Here is a 17,810-nt window from a genome sequence, read left to right as displayed (position 1 = left end):
TCAGCAGCAGCAGGGTTCAGTAAAGTCCACAGCTGTGTACAGCCTTAAACAAGTTGTGGTTTTGGCAGTGGTAAAACACTAACTTCACTGTACACAAGACCTCAAAAGAGCACTGCTGGCCTTCAAACTGATCGCACCCATTCAGAGGTGCTGGGGTTCCAGGTCTCCACAGGGTTCAGCCATCCAGCTACTGCTCTGCTACTGCCAAGGGGAAAAGAAATCTGCAGACTTCACTAGTAGACCTTACTCTGCACGACTGCTGGGAAGCATCCCAATATTTCATTGCAAAACAAGATACCTGGGGCCCTCTTAAAATACCTGTGACTTACCAGCTCTGCTCTAAATAAGAAGGAAGCCAGAACTCGATCGATACCTAACAAATACTTATAACAAGAAAACCATTTAAAGAATTGTTTCTAAAAAAGCTCTAGGTAAGGGTGTAGACAGTCCTCATCAGATGGAGATTTCCATCTAGCTCTGCGAAATAAGCACCGGTGAAAACATGATGCTACGTGTTACACCTCTAAAAACACCCATCCGTGCCTGCAAACCAAGGTGCGTGGTACCACAGGCTTGGCTAAAACAATGGTAAAACCTCCCTGCAGACCTTGCTGCCCCTCAGCCAGGCCTTTTCCCTTCCAAGTCAGTTCCAGGCAGCTCCTCGGTTTGGCTGTGCACCAGCCCAAGTCTTACCTGGAAACTCGTCCTTGCTATGGTGCCGCCTCACCTAGCCCAAAACACGGTGCTAGTGGAGGAGCTGCAGCTCCCCCATTCCCTCCTAGTTAATTAATCTTCCCATTCACCAAGTGGAGATGAAGGCTGGTGCATCCAAAGGAACAACATGGGAAATTAGTGGGATTCAGGTGCCTCACTGCTGGATGGCCCCTGGAAACAGTACACCAAAAACACGAATAGAACCTAAGCTGCCTTCCAGCAACACCTCTGAGGGACGTGGGGCCCCTTCTCTGCTGCAGGGGAACCAGCCTCTCCAGGGAGCAATCTCAGGACTTCCCCCCCTCTCCCAAGTTGAAGTCCCGGGTGATACCTGAGACTGCCTACGTCCTCCTCGACAGCCCACATAAATCAAGTCAGCACTTCAAAAGCAGTCTTGGAGAATCCAGATTCCTCCAGGGACACGTGCAGCCCATGCTGCTCACACAGGCCACTATTAAAAAGACAGGAAAATGAAAACTCTTGGCTTTGTTTGCTTCTTTCCTTGTTATACACGCTTGGAGCACACCAAAGTATTTTGTACAGCAAGCTGGTACTGACAGATAACCAGACTGTCTGTTACTCCTCAGCAGAGCATCCTACCTACATTATGCCTAGTCCCTAGCTTACCCTTTCCTAGGTTTTCCTCTACAAACACTCATTTTCACCCACTGAAGGAAAAAGCAGCTCCTTCAGTGTGACCAGAATTATTCAGTGTAAACATCTGGCCCAGACCAAGACAGACTGAAGGACCTATCTTAAAAAAAATCCCTTTGCGACAAAAGCAGCACCCAAAATTATGAGACATGTAAGCATTTTAGATAAAACACTTTGGTCATTCACACTTCAGTCCTGGTTTCATTTCCTGTCTCTGCTGTACTGCAGAGCTGTTACATTAGACTTCCCTTCACTGGGGGAAAGCCTGAAACAAAACAAACTGTTCATCCTTTTTTATCACTATTGTACAAAAGTATTATTTTCCATCCTAAAGTTTGCTAGCTTGAGGGCATGGCGTAGCAAAGAGATTCAGAACACCAGCTGGGTCCTTTATTCCTCCAAAGGAACTTGGGTGACTATGAATAAATGAAACTAAAAGTGAGAAACAAAGGGGAATGAGGGCCAGCATTAAAGTACCCTGTTTTTTGCCCTTTCCTGCTCCTTGGTCCTCTACAGGGCAGATCTGCTGAGCCTTCCCCCACAGAGCTGAGGCTCCGAAAAACTTCTTCCTCTGCCATGACTGCACCGTTCTGCTTTTCTCTCTCCTCCTCCCCAGATTTCTCAGACACTACACCCTGGTGTAAAACCTCCTGCTGGGAGGATGCCAAAGGAATTCCGCAGGAATCAGGCAGTCTCCATCCCTCCTCCATGCCCGGGGCTCACCTATAGCTCAGCTGTCTGACCAGCAGGACTGTGCTGTGTTGCCAGAATTACTCCTGCTTCACTACACATTTCCTGCAGGACAAAAGCCTCCCCCTGCCACTATAGTCCCACTTTTGAGCACTGCCCCCTCCCCGAGACTGTTGTTCCAACCCCATCTTTGTTGTCAGTCGCTCGTCACAGCCATCAGCCCCCCCAGACAGGGCTCATTCAAACCGCGTGCTGCCCGCGCAGGACGGAAAGCGCCAAAACACGTTTCCAGCCCCAAACGCTCCGAGTGCAGCAACTCGACACATCACTTTTCTGCGACAGAATGCGGACGTGTCTGCCCTGCCACACGGCTGGATCCAGACTCTGACACTAAGATAAACAACCCCAGCACAGCCCTCGGCGGGCAAGTGCCACTGCCCGGTGCCAAGGAACACATTTGGTCACACAGTTTGCAACGGAGCACTCCGCGGTCCCGCAGCTACGTCCCTGAAGGCCAGTGTGAAGCCCACGGCTGCTCCTGTGTGCACAGCCCACTGCTGAGCCACCCACCGACCCCACCGGACAGGACCCCGTGCAACCCTCCTCTGCACCAGGCTGAAGAGTTTAGTCCATCCCTGCCTCTACTTCTCTGATCATGGGTCTAAAATCATGAAGAAAATCCATACCTGCTCCTATCGGTCCTTAAATTAATCGCAGAGTTCTCAGCCATCACAGCAACTTTGTGTTTCCTCCTCCCCAAAGCCAAACTATCTCATCTGCTATTAAACTGCAAAGTGGTGAGGCAGAGAGAGGAAACACTCGATTTGCTCCTGACCACCTGCCATCCTGGGGTAGTAAATTGGTTTGATCCAGCAGGACATTTAATATTCCCATTGGGAGATCCTCGCATGCAAGCGGTCCCTTTTCACTGCCAAGCACCAGCGATAACCTCTGCTGGAGACACGGACTGCTTGAGATTTAGGGAGGACTGTGCCTGCTTGTCTGCTGTCTTCAGGATGCACCGATCCTTTCACAGCTGCTGGGAACCAGCACCTGGGGCTGGGGGGGAAATCCTGGCAAGTCTGGGAAACCACCACTCTTCCCATCCCCAAACAACTCCTCTTCAGGAGATCCTGCAAGCACACCCAGCCACGGCCACCTCCATGGGGGGGTACCACCAAGCCTCCTCCGAACTCTGTGCCCCTCCCCTGCAAGCAGCAAAGGGCTCTTCAAAAGATGCTGCTCCAGCTTCTTCTCAGCTCTGTCCTCCCCAAAGCTGCTAAACTGCATTGGCTTAAAAATTCAAGAGGTAGGCTTAAAGAAAAAGGTGCCACAGGAGGAAGAGCCTCTCGTCCCTGTGATAAATTGAAGTTAAATAACACCCCACGCCCCCAAGCAACTGAAAAAGCATAACCAAGCAGGCATACAGGCAAACACAGCCCTGCAGGTGTGAACCCTGCAGTGACACCTCGCAACGAACCCTTTTCAAGCCGACTGGCAGACTGCCTCCTTACCAAAGTAATCAGCCTTCGGCCGAGCATCCATCTCCTGCTCCAGGCGCTGGGTCAGCGCCTCCAGCTTCAGCTCAGCCGCCGATGGCCCTTGCTCCGGCTGTGGAAGGAGGGTCTGGCAGGGCAGCTTCACCTTCGCCGTGCCGGAGCCCTCGAGGTGCCCGGTGTCCGGCCGAGGGCCGCTCACTCCCTCGGAGAAAAGCGGCTGCGGAGCATCCGGAGCCGTCACCCCACGTGTGGCCAGGCGCGACGAGCCCGGCTCGGGGCTTGCGCTGCTGCCGTTGGGCCGGTGGTTCTGACCGTGGGCCACCAAGTGTCCGGCTGGGCTGGCGTAAGCCGCGGTGTGCTGGTAGTCCGCGCTGGGGGCGGCGGGCGCAGGGCTGGCGGGGAAGGACAGCGGGACGCCCTGGTACCACAGTTGGCTGCTGTCCCCTCCGGCCCTGGGACCGCAGGGCTCAACCCCCCGGGGGGCCGAGAAGGACCTCTGCTGCGGCAGGGCCCCCGGTACCCCATCCTCTGTCCCTGCCGAGGGTGCCGGGGGGGCCCGGGCATGCGAGAAGGAGGATCTCTGCCCGGCTGGCGCCGGCTCATGGCCCTTGCTGCCATTCTCCTGCCCACCACGGCAGGGCTGAGGGTCACCGGGGGTCCCGGCCTGTTGCTCCCTGTGCCCCACAGCGGGTCTGGGGATCCTGTTGGGCTCCGCTTCCCATCCCCGGCGCCCAGCCTGGCTGCCCGGCGCCTCGCCGAAGCCGCGCTCCCCTCCATCGTACGGCCTCATGCGCGGCCCCTCAGTGGCGGCCGGTGGCGGCTTGGACCCCCGTGCCACAGGCAGGCTGGGCCGGGGGGGGTTGAAAGCAGCCCCTCCGTTCAGCGCGGCCATCAGCATCTCCTCCTGCTGCTGCTGCTGCTGCTGCTGCTGGAGGTGGATCTTGGCCATTTTGGTGGCGAACACCCGCCTGGTCTCCTCAAACTCGGGGTTGTTGCCGGCAGCTTTGTCCACGCGAAAGAGCCCGTCCTTGGAGGCCTCGTACATATTGAGGTCCTCGATGAACTTGCTGGCTTCCAAACCCAGATCGTCGTACTTAGCCATGATTTAGACCGGCTTTTAGCGGGCTGATCCCCGCCTTCCCCCTCTTCCTCCTTCCCGACGGGATCGCAGCACCGCTCCCGCCGCGCGCCACCTCACGCCTGACGCGCCCGGGCACGGCGGTGGCGGGATGGGGGCGTGGCCAGGGGGGCTGGGGGCGTGGCCAAGGGGGCGGGCCCGCCACCCGTCCCCTTGGCCACGCCCCCAGCCCCCCTGGCCACGCCCCCAGCCCGCCACCGGTCTCTTCCAAGGGGCTGGGAAAGGGGATTAAATCCCTTCATAGTCTTTATAGTAGGAAACTGTGCTTAATGTCATAGAATCCCAGGCTGGTTTGGGCTGGAAAGGACCTTAAGATCATCCAGTTCCGACCCCCTGCCATGGGCAGGGACACCTCACACCAGACCAGGTTGCTCCCTGTCCAACCTGGCCTTGAACACTGCCAGGGATGGGGCAGCCACAGCTTCTCTGGGCAACCTGTGCCAGCGCCTCAGCACCCTCACAGGGAAGAACTTCTTTATATCCAACCTGACCTTCGCCTGTTTCAGTTTGAACCCATCACCCCTCGTCCTATCCCTACAGTCCCTGATGAAGAGCCCCCGATCAGATCAGCTGCCTGCAGAACAATGTAGATGACATGGAAAAGGTTGCTGAAGCCTTTTGGATAGGGACCCACTGCGCTGGGCTTGGCCTCCTCCCAGGCTCTGCATGCATGAGCAGACACTTTGATGGCAAAGCACCTCTGAAGGGGATCACAGCCAAGTGACTCAAAGGCATTTTGGTGTTGAGTTCACAACGCTTCCAGTCAGCGTTAGGCAGCAAAACACCTTTGAAGTTTCCTGCTCGGATTTATTCTTTCTGTGAGACTCGGGCGAGGGGTATTGCCAAGTGAGCAGATGAACTCTCTACTAGGCTGGAGCTGTAATACCACAGGGACTTGCAGACCCTTCTGCTGTGATTAGATATGGTCCCACACTTCTATAGTTCCTGTGAGCTTTACAGCCCATGCCTATTAAGAAATGAAGGGTCCACAACTGCTGTTGTAGCCCAGGACCAAAATCTACGTGCCAGTTAATTAGCTTATTCTAAAGCCTATCCCTTGAAGCAAAAAAGCCCTGCTCATTTCATCTGCTTTCTCCCTGTGGGCAAGGCTTACACGCTGCATTTAGTCATACAGAATAAAGCTGACAGCCCGTAACCCAGCCCTGCTCCACGTGGCAAGGCAGCAGCTGGGGGAGAAGCAGCCCTGAGTAGTGTTTTCCTGCTTTTGAGACCATCTCAGTGGGAGCACCAGGCATGTGGTCACAGCCTTGTGCCAGGGTGGCACGGCCCTCTAGGGCTAGGGAGGTGCCATGGCCACCTGGACCAAGATACGTGCTCTGGTGTGTTGTAGCAGGAAAGTAATAAAAGCTTCAGTGCTAGAACATAAACAGTGAACAATGCATAAGGCAGAACTATTTCCAGGATGGAGCCTGGCTTGGTCCTTGCAGGAGCAAACACATCTCTCAACAGTGCATTACACAGGGAAATGATGGATGCTCCTTTCTGGCTTCCTAATAGGGGTGCCATTTGTCTGCACCAGCCGGGTGCTTTACACCAGGAGGGTGATGCACAGGGCTGATGGGTAGGCAAGAGGGTGGTGAAGCTGGGACCAGGCTGCTCAGAGGGACATTGTGGACACCGAGAGGCCAAACCTCACCCTCTGCCTTCCAAAAAGCTTGCAGGAACAGACAGAGCAGGGTTGGGAGATGATGTTCCTCCCCACCGCTGCCCCGGGGGCCTCTGCATTCCTGCTCTGCCTGCACAATTAACCCCCAAGCTGCAGAGGCAGCCTGGGTTGTGCATCTGCTCAGGGCAGAAATGGGTCCAGACTTAGAAGTTTTGCTTCCGTTGCAGAGCGACTGCCTGCTACAGAGCATGATCTCTGCGGGGAATTAACACTAAGAGTCATTTAATTAACACTAACGGCACAGAGGGGCCAGGGCAGCACAAAGACAGCTTTCCAAACTGTCTTTGTGGAGTGGTACAGATGCTTCACAGAAAGGCTTTCAGGGTTGTGATCCCTAAATAACTGCATCTGCAGTGTCAGTTCGGTGGGGATGCTGTGGGGGGTAAACTGAGGCAGGGCAGCGTTACCTGCCAGGGCACACCTTGGGGAGGTGAGAGAGAGGAGCCATGGGGAATCACAGAGATCCCAAACAGGAGCCCAGGAAGCAGTGGCGAGAGAAGAGGCTGCAGAACCCTGAGCTGCAGCGGTCTGGTCTCCTCAAGGAAGGCCAGAGCTGGTGCCAAGTGCTTGGCTGCTGCTCCAAGGAGAACAGCCTTTGCCTTCCTCTCTCCAGTTTCTCCAGGTACCACCAACCATGGTGGAGATCCCGGTTTCCCTTCAATGTCCCTCTATGGGGCCAAACACTTGCAGAGATGCGCCAAAATAACACAGCTGGCTTTGGTGGTTTTCCTACCACTGCCTGAAAGAACACGGAATGGTTTGTTTCTCCATTTTCCACTGAAAAGAGCCTTTTAGCAGGAGAAGAGCTCGCCTGGAGAATTTTCCAGCTCTGTTTCCCTGCCTCTTTATCAGCACATTAACACAAACAGCACCGTGACCTGTTTAACCAACATACATGGCCTTTAGTAATCGTGGGCTGGAAGCACCCCGCAGGTCAGACGACATCCTGCCATCGATCATCGGCCTCACGTGGCTTGGTGGACCTCGAGTGGACTTGCCAGATGCAGTCAGTGCATCCACCCCATTCTTCCATGCGTGTCCTAGGAGAAGCCTCTGACTAACAGATGTTTTTGAATGCTCTTTCACATGGGAAAATTGGGAAGCAGATCCTTTTATTGCACCCTTGGTATTTCATCCAGCCACGCGGATCTCCAGGGATGGAGACGTACTTCAGAGAAATATTCATTTCTAAAAGCTTCCACATTTTTGCTCACAATACTCCCTTGGCTTAGCCAGCCCAACAACACACACTTGTATTTCTGTTTTGCAGCAATTAGTGAGGTTCGCTAATTACACTGCTGTGTACTTAGAGACAATTGATTTCCCTTTGTAGCAGAAAACAATTTCCTGTTATGCCAGTTCTCTTAATCTTCATCAGAAACAAACCCAGGCTGCCATTGTCAGTAATGCCTTACGTTCCTTTATTAAATCACTCTCTTTTCTGCCCCGGTTATGTGTCCCGTGTTTATTATTCCTGATCAGTGCACTGGATCACCTTCAGCTGCTATGACTCTATGTATTTTGCTCCATTGTTGGCACCAAGCACAGTTATTGGAGAGCAAATCCCCTTGCTTGGCAGCTTGTGCGTCTCTTCTGGCAGCGGGAGGTGGATGTACTGGGAGAACCTTGGACCTTTTATGCTTGGTTTTGGCAAGCGTAAAAAACTACTGGTAGATAAGGAAGTTCAGAGCCTTAGATGTGACTGTGGGCCTTGCCCTTGCAGCCAACCCAGAGAACGTGCTTTTATCTAAGACAGCAAGCACAAAGGCACATGTTTCTCTTCATGTAACTGTGTATGTTCTGCTTAGTGTTAAATTGAAGAAGACCAGGCTCTTCAAATACAAGAACTTCTTATGCCCCAAATGTTCCAGGCTGAGTATCGCAAGTGCAAGCAGGAACAACGTGAACATTCAACTCGCTATACTTGAGCTTTTCCCATTTACATGTTCCTTTGCTGAATGAGCAACTCGGCAGCCTACAGTGGAGAGCAGACTGGTGTGGCGCAGGCAGATGAGCATACATGGAAATGTCCCAGGTGTCCAAATTGGGGGGTATTTTTGGTGGGATTCCTGTGATCAGAATCTCTCACAGGTTTGGGCCATGTTCACCTGACCGCAAATACAGCATCCACTTGACCTCAACTCAGTTTCCAGTCTCTCATGGCCAACATGAAGGCTGGCAGATAGAACAAACGCCATCAGGATTTTGGTCTGCAACATCACTATATCCAAGCAAAAATGCTCCCATTCAGAGACACTAACAACTGATAAACCCAGCTGTTCAAACTCTCTGACTACACATAAAACTAGAGGTAGCTTTGGATGGAAGATGATGCTGGTTTGCAGCTCTCCAGGGCTAAAACCAGACCCAACCTTATCCAACAACCCAGGGCTTACTTGAGTGAGAGAAATGCCATGAGACAAAGGTTGTGTGTAACTGGGGCCTCCAGGGACAGATGGGGTTAGTGACTTGCAGAATGCTTTGTGGTACCGGAAAGTCACTTTATTCAGGAAAGGGAAAAAAAATCCCACCTTTCCTCTGCATGTCAGGCAGAGATCTCTTTTATCATCTGCGCTGCAGATGAGAGCTCTGATCCTGTCCCCTCCTGCACAGAGATAATGCTCCAGTTCAGTTCTCCTCCTGCCACAGCCGGGACATGCTAAAATCTGCCTCTGATGTACTGTGATCAACTTTATGCTCCTTCTTTGAGACATAAATCCCATTTCCATAAAGAAATGTAACACACTGCTGTAGTTCCAGCAATGTTACCTGGACTGATAGCATATTCACCACACAGTCTCTGGTGATAGACCTGGCTTCGCGTTCAACACCTCTTACAGCACAGACCTTTGATACAAAATCAGCTCTGAGCGTGATAGGATTGAAGAAATGAAGAAACAGAGTAAGCATCCAGCAAAACCAGTGTATGTACTCTTCCCGGTCAGTAAATATACATAAAGACAATCCCCTCTCTGCAAAACTGTAATCTAAGTATTGCAAAACAAGGAAAAAAAACCCCTAAAACCCAGTGATTTCTCTCTCTGTCCTTATTTATAGCCAAGCTTTTACAAAAATCTCATGTACTGCAAACCTCCTGAGGAAGGAACAGCCAGCAAAATGCAAATTAACATTCCTTCTAGTTCGTGTTGCTTGTAAAAGGTTTAGAGAACAGCTTTCTGTGAGGATTTACACTGAAGGAGACAAAGAGCCTGTATGACCTGCATTATCAGTGGAATTTCTCCCTGCAGAAGAAACAAGCAGGCTTTTACAGTGTCAGAGCAGAAAAAGCCATCATTAACCAGATGTCAGTTCTGAGGCATTACTTCACAGGGTTGCTCAGCGAGAGAGCACACGGATTTTATGTTGCACTAGATCTCCATGTTTGGATTCTGGTGTAGGGCATGGAAAAATACATGTGTGTACAGGCCCTTGTGTAGGTTGGGTTTTCTCAAAGCATAGGAAGGACAACTGGGCTAGAGCACTGCCTTTGCTAGCGACCTAAGCTGTAACATTGCTCCTTAGTGTGATGTTAAAAGCCCTCCTGCCCTGCTACAAAGCAGCATCGATGTGTCCATGTCCTCTCAGTCACTGATTTGACTATGAAACACCCATGCCTAATGACACATCTTTCTACATGGCACATTGCAGTGCCGCCATCACTACAGGTCGGAGATCCTTTCTCATGCAATCAAAGGCACTGGAAAACTATTCAGTGACTTGTCAGGACTTTGCCAAATTTTATGTTCCCAGAATCAATATCTGAAGGGTGGACTTTCTGGAAATTCAGTTCCAGGAAGGATTTTGGGGTAGGAAGCATGCCAATAATTATTTTTGAAATTTTATATTACTTAAAATAGGAATTCGATACAGACTGGATCACTGCTTCATCTCTGCAGTGTTCAAGGCCAGGTTGGACGGGGCAACATGATCTAGTAGAAGGTGTCTCTGCCCATGGCAGGGGGTTGGAACTAGATGATCTTAAGGTCATTTCCAACCCAAACCATTCCATGATTCTATCACCTTAAGCAACGGGATGCAGAAAATGCCCCTTCCATGTCATGGATCTGTTTCTTGGAGTAGTTTGTCCTAGGTCTATGGGACTGGGTTTAGCAAATCTCCCACATCTTCTTTGGCTTATCAGTTCATGGAATAAGGTGAGTGGCATCAAACCCGATGGACACAATGCAATTTGATTGATGGCCCGTCAGCTCCTTTCCTTCTCACTCCTCAAGTACCCCCTCCCAGCTGTAAAACCCCCACACTATTTAGCTCTTCAAGGGCACACAATCTGTGATAACGTTTTAGACTGCCTTCAGCATAAAGATGCATCTGTACCATGACACAATTAACAACTGTTAAATAAGAGGCATCTGCAATAATTTAGTTTAAAATGGCTTGGAAACAGACTACACACAGCCTGTGTATCAGTATCAGTCCTATTTTGGCACAGACCTCTATTATCTTCAAAGGGAATTGTGCTTCGGAGCAGGTCAACCTTGTAAGAAATGTCAGCAGCTGTCAGGACAACCTCACAGCTCCACATCTGGCACCTCTGCCATCCTTCAAACACACTTCCCAGGGGATTAGGCTCTGTCAGACTTCCTGCATCATCTCTCTCTCACTTTTCCACCACCTTTTTTGTATCCTCTAGACCACACTGAATTCAACTTACTGTAAACACGCTGGTGTGCCTTCTGACCGTCCACTGCGATTGCTGTTCACTACCTCTCCTTTTATAGCCTGTAGAAGTCCATTCCTTATCTTGATTCTTGCCTGAATCACCAAGTGACATCCACAATTCACTTCCTCCTGCAAGAGCAAATACCAGTGGTAACACCAATAAACACTGTGGCTGCTGCTCAGTCCTGGAGTGACTGCAGCTTTTGTTTAAAGCACCGTAGGGCTGCTGGGCTTACAACATCTCTCTTCATCCTTGTAAATGTTAAAACTTTTTATTTACACCAAACCTGTCACCTTTCCCCCAAAGGAAAACTCTGTTAAAATGGCTCCACAGGCTGTGTTTAACTTTTATACAGGAAAAAAAAAAGCAGGACTGTGCTGCAGATTTTACTTTAAAGGATCTCTTTCATGGTCCTTTCAGGGGCTTCTGAACAGGAGGTTTGTGAATTAATAACAACATATATGTCAGGCAGACACTGGAATTCAAGTTATTTTAACTCCAACTAAAGGCCTGTGTTTGAATGTCTGAATGCATTCCTTTGTGGCTGAGACTTTTGGAGTCTTAAAACTGCAAAGACCATCTCTTCATTATAAATATTCCATTTCTTAGTCATTCTTGTGTCAAAGGACTGCTGCAGAGAAAACCTGCAGGAGAGTGGTGCAGCAAGAAGCAGAAATCAGGAATGTTTTGTTGCAGAAGCAGGGACGTGTTAGAGCCAAATCTGCTTGCTGAGCCTGGCATCTCTGTTATGTACCTACATCTCTGGTACCAAAAATGCTTAAAGCCAAAATGAACATTGGTATTGCTTAGCTAGTACTCACACTGCAATGTGATCTGTCTTGATCCTAGTTCTTAGGATCTAGTGGACTTGTTTACTGTTAAGTGGGAGATTTTTGTGGGTTTCCTTCTAATCTAATACAGAGTCTGGATGACTGCTGGGCTGGAGGGTTAACAGACCTTGGTATTTGCCCAGCTAGTTGTTACTGCCAACTTCTTAACTGTCAGAATGGCTCAGGAATGGCTGGCTTATTGGACTACTTAGTTTAATGGCTATTAAAGACATTCTTGCACAATGAACCTTGTAATTGTTCCTTTGGACACCCTTTTTTCAAGTACTTGCTAAATACAATGCACATTTCCATGCAGGTGTAACAGCAACGCAGTGTACAAATGAAATGGTTGAAATGAGGCATGAGAATGGCTTTGTGTTTTATGAAAGTCTGACCGGCTTTTAGAAACATGACAGCTATTTCCACCTAATGAACCCCTCAGAAAAAGAATCCTGATTCAAGTCTTATGACCCAGGCACTATAAGAAGTAGGAGTAGAGGCAAAAAGCAGCTGTCTGCCTTGTCTGCTTTCCCCACTGCTGCATTTCTAGCAGTAGACTCATCCCTTTCTTGAATCCCCTGAGAAAGTCTCTGAGATGGCTCATGCGTAGGAAGTAACTTCCATTCTGTTCTGTGCAGAAACAACTGCCAGCACTTTGCTAGAGCTGAAGCTCTCATGTACGAGCCAACACAAATATGCCAGTGAGGAAGGAGGATCCTGGCTAGGCTCGGCTCAATAATCTGACCTTTTTCTTGGCTTGACTCTGAAACGTATGTGAAATGTATCAAACCACTCCATTCTGGCCACCTACTGTTCACAAGGGCATTGGGCAGTGCTAAAGAAATCCTTTTTTAAATCAACACTCTGTAGTAACATTTTCTTATAACTTAAAATCATAGAATGGTTAGAGTTGGAAGGGACCTTAAGGATCATCTAGTTCCAACCCCCCTGCCATGGGTAGGGACACCATGTCCCTGTTAAATGTTAGTTAATGGCAGGGTACCCAATCATGAGATGTAGGGAGCAAAAACTGACTTAAGTATACCCAACATTTGGTGCAACACATGCTCAGGACAGTTTTTTAGTCCTGGAATCATATTTATGCCTCTGCATTTAGCCAAGCCAACTTTCCAAGAGGATATATTCCCAAGGCAAAGACTAAAACCCAGGCACTTCATATCATTTAGATTCTGTCACAATCATTTAGTTATTCGATGCTTCCTTCTCATTGTCCCACAGAACATGGACAAACAGCACCTCACCATTACTCCATAAGAACCTTTAATTCTGCACATTTCTCCACATTGAAATTTGTAACAACATTTCTTCCCCTCTGTTACATGACATTTAAATAACCATAACCGGTGGTTTTGAGTTGGGTTCATCTCGAAAGATTCCAGTTCCCTTTTACGGCCCAGCAGAGGCTTCGCTATTCTTGCACTAAGAAGTTGATAAGGGCAGTTCTGGGAGACAGAAAGGCCTTTTGAATGGTTCGCCCCTGGAGATGCTTGGCTCCAAGTTCACTCTGAAGAACTAGCTCATGGACTTCTTCAAAGTTGCGGGCTGCTTGCTGAGGCACAAAAACTTTGCCACAAGCTTTGTTATTGATCTGAAAGAGAGACATGAAAACGAGAAACAAACCCAGGAGTTACTAGAATGGTTTATGCATTTCGTTTCCTGAGCCCAATCCATCTCACTACACAGAAAGTGGATCAAACTCTCTTTCCTCTACCACGAAACTTTCCAAGTAAAGGATAACATTCTCCATAGCCCCTGTCCAACTACCGTAAGATAAGAGAATGAAACTCTGACTCATGATACTCAAGGAAAACTGCAGAAGTGGCCATAGGAAGCCTTAGTTTTGCAGATAGCAAGCAGCATGTGACTATGCAATGCAGCGATCTCTTAAGTTTAAAAATGTGATAGTTATGCAAGCTGAATAATGAGAGTGAACACAGTGGTTTCTCAGGTGGGAATCGTGGTTGGACATACTTTTAGGCTGCAATCTGGATTCTTTCCAGCTGAGCGATTCCTTACAGAGATCCAAATGCAAGATTTATTAAAATATTTGGCTGAAAAGATATCAGAAAGATTCATCCTTGCTTGTTTTTAGAAAGCCAGGCTTTAACTCATTGCATGTTGCATTTGTACTAAATGCATGACTCATTAAGCCAACACTGACCACAAAGATGACAACCACTCATAAAATAATGCTTTCCTCTGTGTGGCTGGTTGTCAGAGCAGCTTCCCTACTGTTTTGCATCAGCAAGCAGAATCACATAAGGAAAACTGAGTAAAGCTTTCAGTGAGAATCACCTTACTGTATAAAATGGTCTTACGAATCCTTTCTGTCATCCAGTAAGGGCAGATAGTGGACAGAGGCTACAGAGCTTTACTGAGAACCTTTCTGGAACCAGCATAAAGTTCATGATTACAAAAGCTTTCAGTTCTATATGGAGTACTTGCAGAGGATTAATGAACAGAATAGCAATGCCATGATGTAGCAAATAAAAGAATTTGAAATTTTTAATCCAGTTCAATGGATTAAATGGGTTCAAACTTAAACAGGGGAAGTTTACATTAGATATAAGGAAGAAGTTCTTTACAGTGAGGGTGGTGAAGCACTGGAATAGGTTGCCCAGGGAGGCTGTGGATGCTCCATACCTGGCAGTGTTCAAGGCCAGGTTGGACAGAGCCTTGGACCACATGGTTTAGTGCAAGGTGTCCCTGCCCATGGCAGGGGGGTTGGAACTAGATGATCTTAAGGTCCTTTCCAACCCTTACTATTCTATGCTTCTATGAAATCACTTGCATGAAAATCTGCTGCAGGTACTGCAGATCTTTGACTTTCAGTATCACTGCAATGAGTTTTCAGTCATCTGACAGGAACATACGTTGCTTCATAGAGCTTGGACATAAAAATACACACAGCTTGGTTTTCACCTGGATTTTAGCCAGGATACATGTATGCAACATACCATGAATGAGAGAGACCTACCTCACTACATAGTTTGTATTTTATTGAAAAAGACCATAATCTCTGCAATCCTCTGGCAGAGGAAGTTGGGATAGATTTTTAAGGAACAAGATGAAGTCTCAGATGCAGCTGCGATGAGTCATTTTTGGTTTTTGACTAGACTTGGCATTAACTTGCAGTGATAACATAGGTAGGTTTTTAGCTATTCCTACATGCATCCGTAACATGGAACCATAAAAGGCTGGCTGTCTCAAACTTTGCCTTTAGCACCTGGTGCAAAGTAAATCCCTTTGAAAATCACAGAAGATTTCATTTTAAAAGCTTTTGTGAAAAATAAATACAAGTTGTTCTTTTTGATGGGGCACTTCAGGGGAGAAATGCATTCCACAGGAAAAAGAAAACAGTAAAATCCAAACAGATAGAGGTTTAGTGATAATATAAAGCACACTTGTCAGCTTGCTGCTAGGACACACAGTCTGCAGTTCAAAACTATGCCTGCTGAGTTAAAATGTTATTCACTGTCCATGATGTAAATTAACAGATCCCAGTGGATGGATGTTGGCCAGGGGAAATCTGCCACACTAGCCTGTTCAGTGCTGTTCTCAACAGAAAAGCCAAGAGGTCTAAATCAACTTAGTAAAGAAGTGACTGGGCAACATCACGCTGTGTACCTTCCCACAGCATCTCTCCTGACCTTCCCACATCATGCTGTGATCCTATCAAATGCCAGGCTGGTGATGATTTCAGCACGTGTTTGCAGCATGGCTTTCATTATATCGTGATATGTAGGTATCGTGATGCAAATGTATTAACACCATTCTTAAAATAGTGCGAATTAAATCTGCAGATGCTTAAGTGTAGCAAGCTTCCTATTCACAGATTGTTTTAGTTGAGGGGTTAGATTGTCAGCAGGATGAATATCTTCTGCTGTGCTTCCATCTCTCCATCTCTCTTCTGCCCAACCTTCAGCAGCTCCAGGTCAAAGTGCCAGCATAAGAAACAGTGCTGGCAGCCTTGTTTCTCTGACAAAACATGGCACTGCAAGAGGAGAAATAAATGATGCTTGGGTCCTTTCTTCCCCTAAGGAAGGAAACTGTTGCTTTTTCTTTTCTTCTTCTTTTTTAAAGATTTTTTTTTTTTTTTTTAACTATTTGACATTTTAGACTATTTTGACTCTAGGAGGAACTAGAGGGGTTATCAAGGATGAAATGAAATCACAAAAGACTGAAAAATAAGCACCTGGAGGCTGCAGAGGGAAAAAAAGGGTTTACTTCAAGTCTAATAATTTTTTACCACTGATGCATAATCCACCTGAGAAGTACAAAGGAAAATAAGTATCTGTGCACTTTCAGGCCTTCCTCATATGCTAAAGCAAGAAAAATGACACCAACTATTTTTTACTTTATGAAAACATCAGTTCTGAGACCACAGTTGTAAGACAGAAGCTGCTAACAGTCCTGCACCACCTAGAAAATGTGAGGAATGCTTGTCATTTCATCCCGTGCTTGTTCATAGGACCAAATGCACACTGCATCCAGGTCAGATTTTTCACAGCATTAACAATATACAGTACAATTAAAAAAATTCAACTTTGCAATAACATTTAGAGCAACAGATACCAGGCATATGCAGTGAATTGAAATGTCTGTCTTCCAGGCAATCTGTATTCTACCGGCCAAGGATGCAGCCACTTCGTTGCTTTTTGCTGCTTTGGGTTAAATATGGAAAGACAGAACTCCAGCACAGACAGGAAATAATGAAGTATTTTGTGTCAAGAGAAATAAAACCAGAATGTCTCAGCAGGCAAATCCCTGGCAGCCTGAGGCAGTTTGATGTCTCAAGAAGAATAGGGTTGTGGCCCAAAGACTCAGTTTGACTGTGCAGCCTTGTGAAGAGACACTGCTTCTTTGCAACTGAGCAATTCTTCCATTTGTCGAGTGTTTCTTGGTTTAATGAGGGCAATTTATTTTTGTAGCCATACAAAAACCTACAGTGGCAACAAGACTTTTAAATACTCACATTTATGATTTCCCCCTGCTCCTCCGTATTCCCCTTTTGCCCTACTCTTACAGTAGAATGCCTGGAATACTCCCTAGGCACTGTTTTAAAGAATTATTGCCAGTTTGAAACAGGAACTTGTCTCTCTGGTCTTCCAGTCCCTGCTTTCTCAGAGCTAAGGAAGATGTTTATCTACATCATGTATGACCTAGAACACGGGGATTGCTTTTCCTCTTATTACAAGACTCCTCCAGAAGGCTATGGCTTTGACAAAGTCAACCAGGAAAAGAAACAAAACATAATTTTCATAATGGTTGTTTAAAGCAAAATTCATTTTTTTTTTCTGGTTCCTATTTGTGAGAAGGAAGTTTTCATGTCAGCATAAAAATAGCGAGTGAAATGTGTAGACATTTTCATGCTTGGCTCTAGAGTCTTAAAAACATTGAGTTCAGAGTTTTCCCCTGTATTGCTGAAGTTTTTATTTTAAAGACATATTTAATAACACGTTTGCTTTACCCACAATTGCAAAAAAAGTTTCTATAATTACACAATTTCTCATTCATGACACCCTTATAAGCTGGACACTGGAATTCAAGATGTTTGCTAGCTGTGCTTGAAGGTGAAGGTTTATTTTAAGCTTGAGGAAAATTATTATATACCTCAGTGAAGATTTCTACTGGTATAAATGAATGGAAGGAGAGAAAAAGGAAGGAGAGAAGGAAAGCAATAAACCCACAGTGAATATTAGGCTAAGTCTGCTTTTAATCCCAGCTGATACTTGAGTCCATCTCCTTGGTTTGGCAAAAGATGTCAATTAAAAATTTCCTCCAAAAATACGTACACTGTGGCCTTTACTAAGGATGTATGTTGAATGTTAGACAAAAATCAGTGTTTTAGCAGCATTTCTCATTCTGATCAAGTGGACTGACAGAGAGATGTGGC

At 47.3% G+C, this 17,810-nt stretch overlaps 2 protein-coding genes across 5 annotated transcripts in view; both read right to left on the bottom strand.

Annotated features, from left to right (window-relative positions):
* The window catches only part of LIMD1 (LIM domains containing 1), a 34,872-nt gene extending 30,100 nt beyond the window's left edge, over window positions 1–4,772 (bottom strand). For both annotated transcript variants that reach the window (XM_030511992.1, XM_030512001.1), the window contains exon 1: window positions 3,573–4,772. In XM_030511992.1, the coding sequence (XP_030367852.1) occupies window positions 3,573–4,659 (1,087 nt within the window). In that variant the 5' untranslated portion in view covers window positions 4,660–4,772. The remainder of the gene's footprint in view (window positions 1–3,572) is intronic.
* An 8,381-nt stretch (window positions 4,773–13,153) lies between these two features.
* The window catches only part of LARS2 (leucyl-tRNA synthetase 2, mitochondrial), a 61,029-nt gene continuing 56,372 nt past the window's right edge, over window positions 13,154–17,810 (bottom strand). The window contains exon 21 of one of the 3 annotated variants that reach the window (XM_030511937.1): window positions 13,154–13,502. In XM_030511937.1, the coding sequence (XP_030367797.1) occupies window positions 13,323–13,502 (180 nt within the window). In that variant the 3' untranslated portion in view covers window positions 13,154–13,322. The remainder of the gene's footprint in view (window positions 13,503–17,810) is intronic. The other 2 variants (XM_030511945.1, XM_030511954.1) reach the window with 2 other exon arrangements.

The sequence above is a fragment of the Strigops habroptila genome, chromosome 1 (genome assembly GCF_004027225.2).
Source record: "Strigops habroptila isolate Jane chromosome 1, bStrHab1.2.pri, whole genome shotgun sequence".
Lineage (NCBI taxonomy): Eukaryota > Metazoa > Chordata > Aves > Psittaciformes > Psittacidae > Strigops > Strigops habroptila.
Note: the sequence above shows the minus strand (reverse complement) of the source record. Positions and strands in the feature narration are given on the sequence as shown.